The following is a 16,230-nucleotide window of genomic DNA, read 5'->3' as shown; positions in this document are numbered from 1 at the left end:
TGCATGTCTTTCTCTCTCTAGCCTCCGTTCCAACTCAAGAGTAAGGTGTACCCCCACTACTTCATCCCCCATCCCTGAAGTTCTTTTCGCTGTTTGAAGCCTCCTTAAACCTAAATTACACTTCCACGTCAGACCGTATGTGAAGTACAACGGTGCTATGCAGAGACCTATAGACGCCCCTTTTACCAGGTGCAGACCAACACGTACGCAAAAGACGGGCTGCCGACGAGCGGATAGCAACATGGCGTCTCTGGGGACGTAGATGTCAAATGATAACTGATTAGTCAAGCACAGAACCAACGTCTTTTGTTTTCAAAAAGTATAATAATATTGTAATAATACAATATTAACTGCTTTCCATAATGGGTACATCAGAACTATATTCAGTAGAGTGGTATGAAGGGACTCCGGTACCTGGTTTACCCGGTTCAGCAAAGCCTGTGCACACGTTCAAGTGACGTGGAAGTGTGAATCCTGGCAGCTCTGCAATCTCGGCCGAAATGCTGTATGTAGAAGAGTAAATCCGGCTGAATACGTCCTTTTGCGTCTCATGGGATAACAAGTTGAAATGCAGTTTATCCCTGCTGGGCATGTCTCTCACAGACGGTTTAACTCTGCTCCCCCTCCCTCCCTCCTGCTCTTCGTCCAATCGCAGGTGTTTTCAAGGCTCAGGCAGCCGATCGAGGGAGGCCTGGCTCAGCCCGCCTCTCTCCTCTGCTCCCTCTCGCCGGGCGGAGCAATGGGCTCTCTCGCAGCGCTACTCAACAACCGCTCCAAAAAACACTAGCTGCCTCGTTCTGGTGTTTTTTGTTCCTGGTCACAGAGACTGCTTCCCAAGCTTTCTGTGGTGTGCTGACTTCCTCTGTGTCCACATTACACTTCTCTGCTTTGCCTCGGCTGCTTTGTGCTCGCCTTGCGGTGTTGAGGCGCCAGGGGGGCGTTCTGTCTGCAGGCATTTACCTCTGAACCCCTGAATACGGACCAAAACAGGCTCTCCTCAGGACCTCCCGGACATGCACCTTGCCTCACGGTTTTTAAACCCCTATTTTGTGATGGATGTGATTTGGTGGGTTGGGTTATGGTTGTTAATTATGTGTTTTTGTGTCCGTTGGTTGTTTGAATTTTTATGCCATCTTGTACATATATTTCCGATTTGGAATGCATTTTGGATTGCAGAGCACTTCTTAGTTTTCCGCCCTCATTTTTGTATCTTTCAGTTCCTTAACCACACTTCCACTTATTTTTTTCAGTTCCTTTGTCCTTGTAATCCGTTAGCACACTTTTTCAATTACTTGTTTCTTAAATTCATATCCACAATTATAAGCACTGGCTCTCACCCAAAATATCCTTTCCTCACCTTTTGCTCTGCTCCTCACCCTTCCCCTTTCACCTCCTGCCTCTCTGCCCTCCTCCCTCTCCTCCTCCTCCTCCTCTCCTGCAGGTGTTGAAGCCACTTAGCGAACATTATATGGAGGACAACGTCAGACAGACGGTGGTGAACTCTCTGAAAGCCAGCTTGACGGAGCCGGCGTCTCAGCACGGCAAGCTAAAGGCTCACTGACCCGGCCGGCTCTGACCCGCTTCCCCGCTCCCCTGTCCACCACCACCCTCACCTTGTAGATATGCGTGACACATCCTAGGACTGTTGAACTGTTCACAACCAAAGTATGATCCGCCTTCCCCCGTCATGCTTTGCTGCATGCCAGTCCCTCCCGTTTGAAGTGTCCCAATACTGTAAGCAAAAGGACCCTTTGAAAAGGGCTTCCCTGCTGGCTGCGCTCTGCTGCCCCCGGTGGTTGGTGGGGTGAAATTGGCATGCCGATCGCAGCCTCGGAGCAAAGCCGAGAATGGGTCGCCTCGAACCAAAATAGGAGTATAAAAAATGTCTTGGTCTTCTCCGATGTGCCATGCTAACAGCGGCTCCAGCTCCACAGGTTAACACTGGAAAACCCGCCGTTTGCAGACGCGCGCTACGTAGCAACTGTACACTGTGTGTGCCCCGTTTCTGACATCCAGCTCGCTAGCCCGCAGCGTAAGGACTCGGCGGTAATTCAGGGATAGCTGTGTAATGTCCGAGGCAGACTTGAGACTGTTCATATTTTTACGCTGATGATAGCAGTCTCGGCAATCGTCTTCCGTCAGTTAACACAAACAATATTCAGAGCTGGACATTTACTTTGATTTGACCCTGTTCGGTATGGTTATTTGATCTAATATTTAGATTATATCATGGTATAATTCTTTCCCTACAGTTAATTGTAGCTACAACCCTAAGCCTCTTTACAGAAGTTGGATCTAATTTTAATTTTATTGTCTGATTAAACAATCAAGCCCTATCTGAACTGAAAGGCTGTGTGGAAATATATTTTACTTTTCTCAGAACTATTACAGGGAAAAGGCAATCATGTTTTTTCACAATTTAGCTTTTAAACACTATGGCAACACATGATGGTTAATTATATATTTGGGCTAGGCTCGGCTTCCCTCTGCAACTGTACCCAGTATCAGTCCATCCCCATGGATGACTAGTTTTGTCTTTAGTGGTGGTAGACCGGAACGGGGCCTGTACCAAGCAGTCAGGCTCTTCCGAGCGGCTTATAGCAGGAGACATGATTTTATTTGAGCTTGGTATTTAGTGTGCTTCCTGCCATTGTTTGGACTCTGCATGGTGTTAAGAGCTAGGGATGTACCCACTGTAGTAGCCAGAAAGAAAATGGCATCACACATCCCTTTATCAATGTCTCGCCGTCTTTCACCGAAGCCTCAACATCCCACGCCGTGGCAAGGTTTCCTGTAGACCCCTGGCCTCACCGGTACTTTGCTGCTTCTCACCATTCTCTCTTGAGAGTATCTGCCTTCAGCCTGTAGGTTGCTGTCATTTCTTCTGTTGTTTCAACATTGTCTTGACTTCATCTGAGCATTTTCCTGAAATCCTAGATATGGATGAGCTCCGAACGGCTGGAAAATCAAGAGCTCTGGGTTTCATTTCATCATTTGTTTATCAAGATTTCTCTTCAAAGTGTAGGTCTTGCTCGACACTGTCTTATCCCTTGTGTTGTGATGCTGATGTCCTGTTGATGATGTTGGCTGTAATCAGGAGGGATGGACAAACTGACTCACCTGGGGTCAGCTCCATCACAGCCTCATGTGTTCCATTCAAAGATTCCATCCACAACCGGTCTTGTAGGTTTTATGTGCACTTAGTACAAGTAGGGCGTGTATGTGAGATCAAATATTGAAATAAAATGTATACATTTTATAGATAATTTCATTTGTTATTTGAATTTTATCAGCTAAAACTGGTCCATTTTGATTTTCTCAATTTTCAGCTGTTTGGAACATGGCCAGAGAATAGTTTTAATATTTGTTGGAAGCGCCTTTTTGTTTAATGTAATGATCGGTTATCTTCATAACTGCCTTCAAATACATTTCATGTAATTTATTTTTCAATAAAATCTGTGTTTACCTTAATTATAGATACAATTTTGTCGGCCTTGTCTTTATCAGCTGCAGGTTGTAAAATAGATTTTAAGATGCTCAATTCACCATGGACCATTGTTGCTTATCCCATATTATTGTAGGAGTGTTTTGGGAAATTCTTGCATGGAATTGTACGTATTTGTTGTATAATGAGCCAGTAAAAGTAAAATATGTTGTGCCCTACAACATGGTAGGCCCATAGTATTTAGCAAGAGTGATGGTGTAATTTAAAAGAAAGTGGATGAGATTCTTAGCTCAGAAGTGCTCAGACACAGGAACATGTTTCCGCATTCACTAGGCTGGACAACGTTGTCCGGATGGGGCTTGCAAAGAAGCCCTCATATATTGCGTACGGTTGAAATCCTTGGCTGATCTCATGTTGAGAGCAGTAAGAGTACGTTATAACTGCAACTTTAAAGCATTAATGAAGTGGCAAATAGTGTATGGAGCATTGCTCTGACATTAGTACTTGTAATCCATAGCAATAAGTTAGAAGATAAATTAGTAAGATGTGTTAATGGTTTGAGGTAATGTATGCAAAACCAACAACTTAAATTTATTTTTAAAGTTTGGAAATCAATGTATTTCCATGATTTCAGTTAAGGTGAAGTCTATGCCTTGCTAAGATTGTACTCATTACACTTAAAGGCTGGAAATGCCTCAAGTACCATTGCAGCACTACCAATGCTCACATAAATCTCATGTTCTCCCACAAAAGTCTTAATGCTTTCTAAGGACGTGAATTGTCCAGTCATTTATAAATGCTGAGTGACCTGACTTGTCATTAGTGTGAAGTTGAGGTTTTGGGACTTGGAACCTATAAGTTTAATAATTTTTTGCTAGTTTTCTACTGATGAGTACTTATTGATAAATACCAGTTTATATTAGCACATACATAGCACACAGTTTGTATGAGAAATAAGTATATCAGGAACCTTGTATAATGCAGTCTATATCAACCAACATCTTGCATTATGTGGATATGATTTATTAATTAGGCTAGAGTAATTAAGCGTTATACCTGATTGTTTCAATTGTCTCACAGTTTGTACTTGTATTCATACGAGTCATGTAAATCATTGCATTTGTTTGAAGTATTAAAGGCGCACATGATTTGAGTTTAGCTGACTGTTTATCTTCTCACTCTCACAGGTGTGCCGTTGAACGAATACACGCTACTATACTCGCTCAAGGAAGTCTCGCTCCGAAATCTCGTCCAATTCAGTAGAATCTTCACCCAAATGTTTCAGTGCTAAACTGTGCTTCTTGTAGTCCCCATTAGTCCCTTATACCAATGATACCAATGATCAGAAAAAATGAGTAATTTGTAATTCTCCGGGCATATTTTTGGGTTAATTAATCCCATTGGGGGCAGTGGGAGGGGCGTAAACTCTACAGGGATGAGAACAAATACCGGTGGTAGTAGTAGTCTTCTAATAGTTATAATAGTTGTATTAGTCCATCAATCTAGTTCCCATGAAGGTGAATGACCAAAACAATGTACTGGTTTTTATATTTAAAAAAAAAACAAGCCTTTGGAGAAAATTAGTTAAAGTGAATGAGTGCATGACTGATACCACTAATTAAGATAATAAAATAGGCCTACAACACAGGGATTGTAAGATGATAAGCATGCAAGTCTTTGTAAATGGGGAAATAAAAAACAGTGAGAAGCAGAGGGCAACAAATTAGTTTTAGGAAGAAACAAAAACAGTGAAGGGGAGTTTATGGCTGACGGCGTGGAGCTGGTAAAAACAACCTTATTGACAATTTTCCCCTCAAACTATAAAAATAAATTAATTTTTGTATTTATGTTGGATTGGATTGGATTCACTTTATTGTCATTGTGCAGAGTACAACGAAATGAGGTTTTGTGACCAACCGGAAGTGCAAAGGAGCAGTAAAGTGCAGTTTGTACATGAATTATCAGAGAATTATCAGAGCAGCATAGAGTTACAATAAGTGCAGTAAATATAAATATAGTAATATAAATATTCAAGTAGAGGGATAATTGTTCAGTCAACTAGCATGGATATAAATAGAAATAGAAATAAAAATAGAGTACTATGGGTGTTGATACAGGGGATATGTAAATTCAAGTAGAGGGATAATTGTTCAGTCAACTAGCATGGATTAGTGCAATGAATGGCCGCGGGGGGGGGGGTAGAGTTTAGGAGGGTGACAGCCGCAGGGAAAAAGCTTCCCCTAAACCTGCTAGTCCGGGTCCGGAGAGACCTGTAGCGCCTCCCAGAGGGGAGGAGGGTGAACAGTCTGTGGTTGGGGTGAGAACAGTCCTTGCAGATGCCACGCGCCTTTCGCAGGCATCGCTTGTGCTGGACAGCCTCGATGGAGGGGAGTGAGGAACCGATGATGCGTTGCGCAGTTTACACCACGGTCAGAGACAGAGCAGTTGCCATACCATACTGTGACACAGTTGGTAAGGATGCTCTCAATGATGCTGCGGTAGAAGTTCACCAGGATCTGAGGAGACAGATGGGCCTTTTTTAATTTCCTCAAGAAGAAGAGACGCTGGTGAGCCTTCTTGATCAGCTTAGAGGTGTTGAGGGTCCAAGAGAGGTCCTCTGAGATGTGGACACCTAGGAACCTATAGCTGGTGACACGCTCAACCTCCGTCCCGTTGATACGGATGGGGGTGTGTGTGCCACCTCTAGACTTCCTGAAGTCGACGATGAGCTCTCGTCTTCTTAGTGTTGAGAGCCAGGTTGTTGTTGGGCGCACCATGCAGTTAGGTGCTGGACCTCCTCCCTATAGGCCGTCTCATCGTTGTTGCTGATGAGACCAATCACCGTAGTGTCGTCTGCAAACTTGACAATCGTATCGGAACCATGTATAGTTGTGCAGTCGTAGGTGAAGAGGGAGTAGAGGAGGGGGCTCAGCACACAGCCCTGTGGAACGCCAGTGTTCAGGGTGAGGGTTGAGGAAGTGTGTTCATCCAACCTGACAGACTGTGGTCTGTTGGTTAGGAAGTCCTGTATCCAGGTGCAGAGGGAGGTGTTGATGCCCAGCTCAGTAAGCTTGGTGATCAGTTTGGAGGGGATGATGGTGTTGAACGCTGAGCTGAAGTCAATAAACAGCATTCTGACATAGGTGTTGCTGTTGTCAAGGTGGGAGAGGGCGGAGTGGAGTGCCGTGGAGATGGCATCCTCTGTGCTCCTGTTCTGGCGGTAGGCGAATTGGAAAGGGTCCAGTGTGGGTGGCAGGCAGGTTTTGAGGTGAGCCAGGACTAGCCTCTCGAAGCACTTTGAGATGATGGGGGTAAGTGCAACTGGGCGGAAGTCATTCAGGCTCGCTGCAGTGGAGTGTTTTGGCACCGGCACGATGGAGGAGGTTTTGAGGCAAACGGGGACAACTGCTTGGGCTAGTGACAGGTTGAAAATGTCAGTCCAGACCTCAGTCAGCTGCACAGCACAGGCCCTGAGAACCCGTCCGGGGATACCATCAGGCCCAGCAGCCTTCCGTGCATTAGTCCTGCTCAGTGCTGCACACACGTCAATGGGGGAGAGAGTGAGGGGCTGGTGGTTTGCAGGGAGCACAGCCTTGATGGCCACCTCCCTGTTTTCCCTATCAAAGCGTCCATGTAATGTAATCTTACTACAAAATCTTTATTAAGGTGAGTGCTGCAGCACTCAACTATTGTTCTTAAGTTCTATTATTTCTTTCTTTCTATCTTTCTTTCTTCTTTATTATTCTCTACAAACTTTGGGTCCTATCTTCTTCCTGAAATGTTCAGAATAGCTTGGAATCACACGGTTCTTTTCAGATTATTATATTTAATACTTTTTAAGAAATTCTACTTTAAAATACTATCTTTTTTTTAACATTGGAGTCAATGGGACTGTTACTTCAACTGGAGGACTTAACTAAATCAATTTTCAACCGTTTATCTTCGTTCAAACCATTTAACAAATCTACGGAATCATTTCTTTCTTCAACTTTCTTCAGAATCACAGTTTTAGTTTCATACCGGCTTCATTTTCAGCTGTTTTCATTGAAGACGTCTGCCCATTCTGACACTCGTACTTCTTAAAGGTCCCATGGCATGCCACCCGGTGTGGTTTGATTAGCCGGTACAAGCCATTTTGGAAATCTGCCCCTTATGACATCACAGGTGGGCGTGTCCACCTAGTTGTGTGCTGGATAGATCAGTCTACCAGCCTACCCAGTGGACTGTAGAAAACGTTGCTCATCTATCCGTCACACATCTAGGTGGACACGCCCACCTGTGATGTCCTAACGGGGCAGATTTCCTCACGAGTTTGTCATAAATGTACATATATGAATTACAAACAGGCTATTTTTTCACTTAAGCCCAGTTCAGACCAAAGATTCACCTTGCAACGAGACGGTTTTAGAACGTCGCAGGGGCGGTGTGAACCGGTCGTTGCAAGGAGTCGCAAGGAGTTGCAAGGAGTCGCCAGAGATTGAACATGTCAAATCGCAAGGTCCAGTTTTAGAACGCGGCGATTTAACTATTTCTCTTCAGCCAATCACAGCACAGAACAACTTGTACGTCGCGGCCTTACTCCGTCCCGGTACCGTACTGTCCACCCCAGCATAAAAATATCAGATTGAAATATCCGATATCCGGAGAATGGCAAAACACAGTAACTCTAGCCTACTCTCAAGCAAAATAAAAATAAAACTAATTGCAAACCTAACTAATTGCAAACCTAACTAATTGCAAACCTAACTAATCGCAAACCTAACTAATCGAACCTACGCAAATGATGCTGTTGCGGCTCTCAGCTGTGCCAGAGATTTCACAGTTGCTAGGGAAACCACCTAGCGTCGCAGCCCGCTGCAGCCAGTGTGAACAGCCCAGTTTTAGAACGTCGCAGCCCGTCTCGTCGCAAGGAGACGCAAGGAGTTGCGAGTTGCAAGCCGCCCAGTCTGAACTGGGCCTTAGGGTCTAAGAAATAAATATGCAAATAAAATAATTTAATTAATTGCTATCTATTGTTGTCGTGGATATTTTCTAATCACAGTGGTCTAGCATCTGCCCTTTACATCAGAGAAATTAGGCCTAACAATAACCCATTGTATAGTTAATGTTAATAATAATGTTACTGATGAGCCTTTGTCACAATTACAAAGACACTGCTGCATGGGAAATTGCAAGCACATATATTCGATTCAGGTGAGTTTCTCGGCAGGCGACCAAGACTATCTGTTGTTGTTAATACGTCTTTTTCTTCATTACTCTCAATGCCAGGGGGATAAGGGATATTTTTAAGCGCAAAGAGTTATTTTTGTTTGTCAAGCAGCACAAATCTGATTTCTGTTTCATTCAAAAGTCAAACTCAGTTCCGGATGATGGTATATTAGGGAGATCCCAGTGGAGAAATGATCTGTGGCAGGCTCATGGGTCTGAACATTCTGCTGATGTTGCGACTCTAAAATATAATTTTCCAGGGACTATTCTATTATCCGTCAGTGATACATAGTGTTAACCGTTGAAAACGTTACTTTGGTAATTATTTACCTATATGGCTCTAATTCTAACCATGAGAAACATGAAACATTAGAGAGGCATATACAAAATACCCTTAATAGCTTTCCAAATTCAGGTATAGAAATAGGGGGAGATTTCAACATGATATAAGATCACAACATTGACTGTTGGCCTCCACGTGCTTCCACTGCAGTAAATTTAAACGTACAATTATTTATGCAAAAATACGACTTGACTGATGTATGGAGGTTTAACAATCCTAACATAAATGCCTTTACTTGGAGCAATAGAAGTGCCACCAGACGTTCACGATTGGACTATTGGTTAGTTTCTGATCAATTGAATATTGATAAAATATTAGTTAATATCATCATAACCCCATTAACAGATCATAATGCAGTCTCCATTCACTTTACTTTACTTACATAGCGGCATTTGGCAGACGCCTTTGTCCAAGGCGACATACAACATATAAAAAAACACATCATGACATTAAGTGCCAACATAGCACAAACTGATAAAAGAAGGGGAAGTGAACATTTGTTTTTAGAAGGACTGAGTGATCTGGAGCCTAAGCGTCTTAAGGCAGGGAGGAACAGCTGAAGTAGGTGAGTCTTTAGATGTTTTTTAAAAGTGTCCAGACTGGGGGACGAGCGGATGGGGCCCGGGATGTCGTTCCACCATTGTGGCAACAGGAAGGAAAACAGTCTCGACTGGGACTTTGTGGTGGTGTTGGCGCGGCGTAGGAGACGTTCCTGGGATGAGCGCAGGGGTCTGGCAGGGGTGTAGGGCTGTATAAGCACACTGAGATAGGATGGCGCGGACCCTGCGAGAACCCTGTAGGCCAGGGTCAAGGATTTGAATTTAATCCTTGCTTCGATGGGGAACCAGTGCAGTGAGACCAGGAGAGGTGTTACATGTGCCCTCTTTGGTTGTGAGAAGATGAGGCGGGCTGCTGCGTTCTGTATCATCTGGAGAGGTTTGATGGTACATGCTGGAAGGCCAGTCAGTACGGAGTTGCAGTAATCGAGTTTTGACAAGACCATGGTCTGAGCGAGAAATTGGGCTGAGTACTGGGAGAGATAGGGTCTGATCTTCCTGATGTTGTATAGTGTGAATCTGCAGGATCTGGTGACTGTAGCAATATGTTCAGTGAAGGTGAGGCCATTGTCTATTATTGCGCCTAAGTTTCGAGCAGTGTTGGTTGGTGACAGGGAGAGTGAATCCACCTGAACATTGATATGGTGGGAGATGCTCTGTTTTAGCAGGGAACACTAGCAGTTCAGTTTTTGCTAGGTTAAGCTGCAAGTGGTGATCTTTCATCCAGATAGAGATGTCCCGCAGGCAAGCAGAGATCCTAGCCGAAATTGAGGGGTCTTCTGGGGAAAAGAACAGAGTGTCGTCTGCGTAGCAGTGATAAGAGAGTTATAAGATCTCTCTTATCACGGCTATAAGATCAAGAAAAAGGTGGTTTGAAGATCGGGAACAGAACTCTGCCTATATTTTCGGCTTAGAAAGATATCATGGGAAATTCCATTTAATCCAGCAATTTAATATTAACGATACTATAATTTATAATCCGAAGAGCATAGCTGTTTTCTGTTTGGACTTCTATAGAAATGTATACAAATCACAATATTGCCATCAATCAGCCACTACTTTCTTGAAACCACTTATCGTCACACCAATCTCTCAAGATGATAGGAAATTTTGCGATGATAACCTTGCAGGAAATCACATTGGCTATTGAAAATTGTAAAACTAATAAATATCCTGGAGTTGATGGCCTCTCTGCAGTTTTTTCAGGCTTTTACACAAGATTTAGCTCCCTTTCTACTGGAAGTTATATTCGAAAGTGTTGAAAAAGGTTCTTTATCTCCATCACTGACCCAAGGCTTAATTTCATTAATCCCCAAACCCAAAAATGATTCACTGTTGATTGATATTTGGCGACCTATTACGTTACTAAACACTGACTACAACATTTTTGCCTCAATAATTGCAAAACAATTGAATGTTTTATACCCTATTATTGTTGAAGTCCAATCCAGATTCATGAGAAAAAGACATAACTCAAACAATATTCGGCTTGTCATAGATATAATTGATTATTCATTTTTATGTCCTGATGATAGCTTTTTCTTTTTGTTGGACTTCTATAAAGCTTTTGACACAGTATAACATAACTTTATATTTCAAACTATTGAGAAATTGGTTTTTGGTGATCTTTTCTGTAAAGCTGTTAGAACAATGTACTCCAAAGGCAATAGCTCTATCAGATTAAAAAATGGGACTTTGCCGAGATCTGAGCTGCAAAGAGGCATCCGGCAGGGCTGCCCTGCCTCTCCCTACCTATTAATTTTATGTACACAACTTCTTTCCACCCATATTAAAAATAGTGCTTTAAAAGGAATTTAAATTGCAGAAAGAGAAGTGATCCTCACCCAAGTAGCAGATGATACTACATTATTTTTAAAAAATGCCAGCCAAACAATATCATTATTTTCCGCAGCTTCTGGACTCTGCTTAAATCTGAAGTGTGAACTTTTTTCCCTTAAAGAAAGCAACACCTCTCAGGTTTGTAACATACCAATCGAAGATAAGATTAATTATCTAGGGATTAATATAATGAAAAATTAGGAGGAGAGATGCTCTGTACACTTTAATTTGATTAGTGATAAGACAAAGAAAAACCTTAATCAATGGCTGCAGAGAGATTTATCCTTGAAAGGACGAGTATTGTTGACAAAGGCAGAAGGTTTATCTCATCTTACATATGCAGCTATCCCCTTGTTTGTCAACAAAAAACTCTGTAACTCCATTGATGAATTACTTTCAGTTAGATTTGGAAAAATCTGTTATTATGAACACCTTTGACACGGTGGTCTAAATTTTCTTGATTTAACAACCCTTAATATTACTTTTAAAATAAATTGGATAAAGCATTTTCTAAAAAATCCCACATCTACATGGAATTTTATACATAACTATATTTTCTCTATTGTTGGAGGTCTAGATTTTTTTCTTTTATGTGATTATAAAATAGAAAATAAATCCCTTAATTTTATCCAAATTCCACAAACAAATGCTCTTAGCATGGTCGTTAATCTACAAACATAATTTCTCCCATAGGTGCTTCATCTGGAATAATCGGCTTATTAAATTCAAGAATAAATCTTTTTTTTTTATAAAACTTGGTTCAATAGAAGCATAATTCTAGTATCCAAATTACTAAATGATAATGAAACTTTGCTGAATTATTCTGAATTCCTTCACACTTTTGGCATTCCAATCACCCCAAAAGAGTTTACTATTGTTACGGATGCCATCCCATCTGGTATTTTAACTCTCTTGAGAGGGACTGGAAAACCAGACTGTTTACCAGCTTTGGACCCTAAATTGACCTCAGTTGGTAATGTTAACTGCCGCGTTTCCACTGCAGGGTGCGGAACGGATCGGATCGCAAAGGTGCGGTACGTAGGGAGGGGGCGGTATAGCCCTGGGCCCCGTTTCCCGAAAGCGTCGTTAGCCTAACGCCCCTTGCCCACTACCTCCGTCAGTTGTCCGTTGCCCATTGACTTTGAATGGGGACGGACGCGCAATGCATTGTGGATCCGTCCGTTCAGTTGGAGCGTTCGCCACCGTCAGAAAGTTGAAAAATGTTCAACTTTTTCGGCAGCGACGGTTCCGTCATCCAATCAGATCGCGTATGCAAATTTAAGCACTGTGACGCGACTCGGGCTCTGACGATACTGGAAAGTGGGAAAGCGGGTCATCTTGCCTCGCAACAAGCAGGAAGAAGCGGGAAGAACCCGGCGAAGCGATTTGATTGGCTGACGGATGCCTCTGCAAAGACTACTCCCCCATCCGTCAGCCACGCCTTCCCACGTCCGTTGACTGACGGTGCAGTGGGCACGAGGCGTTAGTGGATCGTGAAGTGCGTCGAAAGGGCATCGTAGAGTTTTCACCGCGTTTCCCGAAAGCATCGTGGGGAACGAACGTCTTGAAAACGCTCGTAGCTAACGAGTACTCCAGGGGTGCTCGTAGGTACTCGTAGGACGCTAAGAGCATCGTCAGCTATAGCCTCAGTGGCGTCACCATCGGACATTCCGTATATTGGATGCGTTTTATTAAAACGCATTGCGCCTTTATGTTCTTAGTTTGGTAATTAATAAAGATTATTAATTAATTTATTAATAAAGATGTTAAAATGGCCAAAATAAAACGGGCCAGTCCAGAAAATGTTTGCGCAGGCAGGGCACTCAAAATGTGTGAGAGAAAGTGGGGGGATTTGTGCAGACTGACATACGATACTCATAAAACGTAGCATAAAATAATGTAAAAAAATAAATAAATTAAACAAATTAAAATTGGTCACGTTGACGGGAATGTTTAGTGACATGAGGGAGGGTGGAGGGGGTTAAAAAAAAGTCTCAATCACTATTCGACGCGCATGAAAACCAGCCGCGTAGTTATGAGGGAGGCCGTCCTCACACCAATCTTCCTCATCGTCATCGTCCTCAACGTCCTCCGGTTCAAGCAATGCCACCCCAGCCTTAGCTGCAATGTTGTGCAACATAGCCGTCACACATATCACGGCGCATGACTTGGCCGGCGAAAACTGGAGCCCTCCGCCTGACTTGTGAAGGCATCTAAAGCGCAACTTCCACCTCCCGATCGTGCGCTCAACGATGCACCGGGCCAGACGGTGGGCTTCGTTGTATTCCTCATCATGGACGTCTCCCGGGTTATTCACAGGTGTGAAGAGGAATTATTTCAGGGGGGAAAATGCCGTGAAACGCACAGTGCATTCAGGATTAGGACTGATATATGTCGGTTTAAGCCTAATCAATTGTGTTTTAATGTCTTTAGCATTCATATAATTGCAGTAAAAAAATTTTGTAGGCTACTCTGCTGTTGTCCTTGATGGGGATATATTTTAACCCTTTTTAACACAATTTTCCTGCGACATTCCTGCGTCTCCCCCTCCTACGGAGCCCTTTTCAGCACCGTGTCAGTAGACAGTTACAATCGACGTCGTGAGTGCAGCGAATGCGCGTTCACGTTAAGAGGAGTTTCGGGAAACGCTCCAAAGAAATTGACGATGGATCGCAAGATCCATCGTGAGAATGATCGTACGAGCGTGGATCCATCGTTATCGGGAAACGGGGCCCAGCTCAGTTCCGAGGTCGCGTTTCCACTGCCGACAGTACCCTTTGTGGTAGGCCGGATGTTGATCGCCGCGGCAGCTACGTAAACATCGTAAACAACGTCTTCCTCCCCAAGAATGCAGACGAACGTCTCCACCTCCTTGTTCGCCCAAGCAAGCGTTTTACACGACATGTTAATTGTAAAGAATAATACCTCGAGGCTACTGTTTGTTTGTTTTTATCCCCGCGTCACCCGGAAGTGATGATTCTGTCGACCAATCAACGGAGGGGGTGTCTAGCTAGAATTTCCCGGGACCCTTTCAGGCGTCTCGTCTCGTTTTCGGTACCCCAACGGAGGAGTCCCGAGAACGAGGCCGGAACGGGTACGGCAAAGTCCGGGTCACGCCCACTTTTGGCGGTGGAAACGCGACCCGATCCGCACCTTTGCGATCCGATCCGTTCCGCACCCTGCAGTGGAAACGCGCCATGTATATGTTTCGCTACCACAATGAGGAATAATAATCGTAACATTCGCTCTTTATTCCAGAGAGATGTCAACAGTACCCCTAATGTTGTTCCCTATTGGTCTAATTTTGTTGACAACTTGAATTTGGGAAATATCTGGAACCTTCCTTAAAAATACCTCCTTACGAATAAAGTAAGAGAAATGTCATTCAAAATCATACATAGGTATTATCCTGCTAAGCAATATCTCCTTAGGTTTAAGTTTGACGTATGTGTTAACTGTTCTTTATGTGGAATATGTACAGAAACAATGGTGCACCTGTTCTGGCAATGTCCCTACACCACCACTTTATGGAAAGATCTATCCCGATACATTACCGATAAACTTGTCGCTGATTTTTCTTTGTTGTGGAAAGATGTACTGTTTGGTTTCCATGACAACAAAAGTAAAAAACAAAGAAATGTACCTGATTAATTCGTTGATCATTTTAGGGAAACAACATATTCACAAAGCCAAATTTAGTAACTCTAAACCTTCTTTTATTGCTTTTGGTAGGGAAAAAGAGAATGTCAAAACCATCTATGACTCAAAAAATAAGAATGCTGCTAAATCCATTCAGTTATGCTCTATTTTTAATGTATGTATTTGAAACTCCCCCTGGCTCTGCTGTTGATCAATTATTAATGACTGTTTGCTTGTTCTTGTTTGTATCGTAAAGATTTAATAAAGATCATGAGCACGCACAAGAGAAACATGAAAGAGAAACAAGAGAAACACAACAAGCACGCACGCACCAGCAGTACAGGACAATACATTTGACCTTTCAGATACTTCAGTTCAATTAATTGTACATTTCTACATTTTTAGCAATGCTTTGCGCTTTTCATTCAGCTGTCACTTTATTCCAAATAAAGTGACAGCTTTGGACAAATTTGGAAACTTTATTTCCAAATTTACATTTACTTAGATGGTGTGCATGTTTACATTGTTTAGGCCTACTCCATTTTACTTTTGTTCAAATCCCTTCACTTGTGGCTTGATTTAAAGGCCGTGTTGCAGGGTTTATTTTCCAACGAATTTGTGCAATTTGCTTGTGGGTATTTAAGATTTAAACTGTTATTTATTGTATTTAATGTTGTTAGGTATCACAAAGCGGAATGTTATACGAAAAAGTAGGTAGCCTACTATTTTAGAGGTTTGCTATTGATTCCCTCAGAATGGGGAGACACGGACCAAAGCCGCATTGAGACCCTTGAGAGTAGAGACTAGTAATTAAGTGCACTCACACTAGGCCATCTGGCCGTGGCAGTGGCCGTTTTAGCACCTAACCGGGCTCAAATCTGCCAGTGTGAGTGTGGCCAGTCTGGCCAGGCCGGGCCAATTTGGCCACTTGGGAGAGGTGTGCTGCTACGGCACGGGCCGCTACGGTACAGATGCTAATGAGCCGACACGCGCACACGCACGGCTACGCAACCTGAGCTGGATGACGTATAGTCCATGCGACGACCACGGACATAATAAAGGCGACAAGCCTTCTTTCCCATTAAACGGTAAACATATATCCAAATAAGCAACAGACTCAGCAAAGTGCGAACTGTGTTTTGTGTGTTGTTGTCCATTGTTGTTAGAACTCTGACTGGCGGCAGACTTTATTATGGTCC

At 43.1% G+C, this 16,230-nt stretch overlaps 1 protein-coding gene across 3 annotated transcripts in view; it reads left to right on the top strand.

Annotated features, from left to right (window-relative positions):
- Positions 1-15,809, top strand: part of LOC130405208 (atlastin-2-like) — a 30,395-nt gene extending 14,586 nt beyond the window's left edge. For 2 of the 3 annotated variants that reach the window (XM_056610237.1, XM_056610238.1), the window contains exon 14: positions 656-15,809. In XM_056610237.1, the coding sequence (XP_056466212.1) occupies positions 656-787 (132 nt within the window). In that variant the 3' untranslated portion in view covers positions 788-15,809. The remainder of the gene's footprint in view (positions 1-655) is intronic. The other variant, XM_056610240.1, reaches the window with a different exon arrangement.
- The last annotated feature ends 421 nt before the right edge of the window (positions 15,810-16,230 follow it).

This window comes from Gadus chalcogrammus, chromosome 15 (assembly GCF_026213295.1).
Source record: "Gadus chalcogrammus isolate NIFS_2021 chromosome 15, NIFS_Gcha_1.0, whole genome shotgun sequence".
Taxonomy (NCBI): Eukaryota; Metazoa; Chordata; class Actinopteri; order Gadiformes; family Gadidae; genus Gadus; species Gadus chalcogrammus.
The sequence above is the reverse complement of the archived record's forward strand: the minus strand, read 5'-3'. Positions and strand labels throughout refer to the sequence as shown.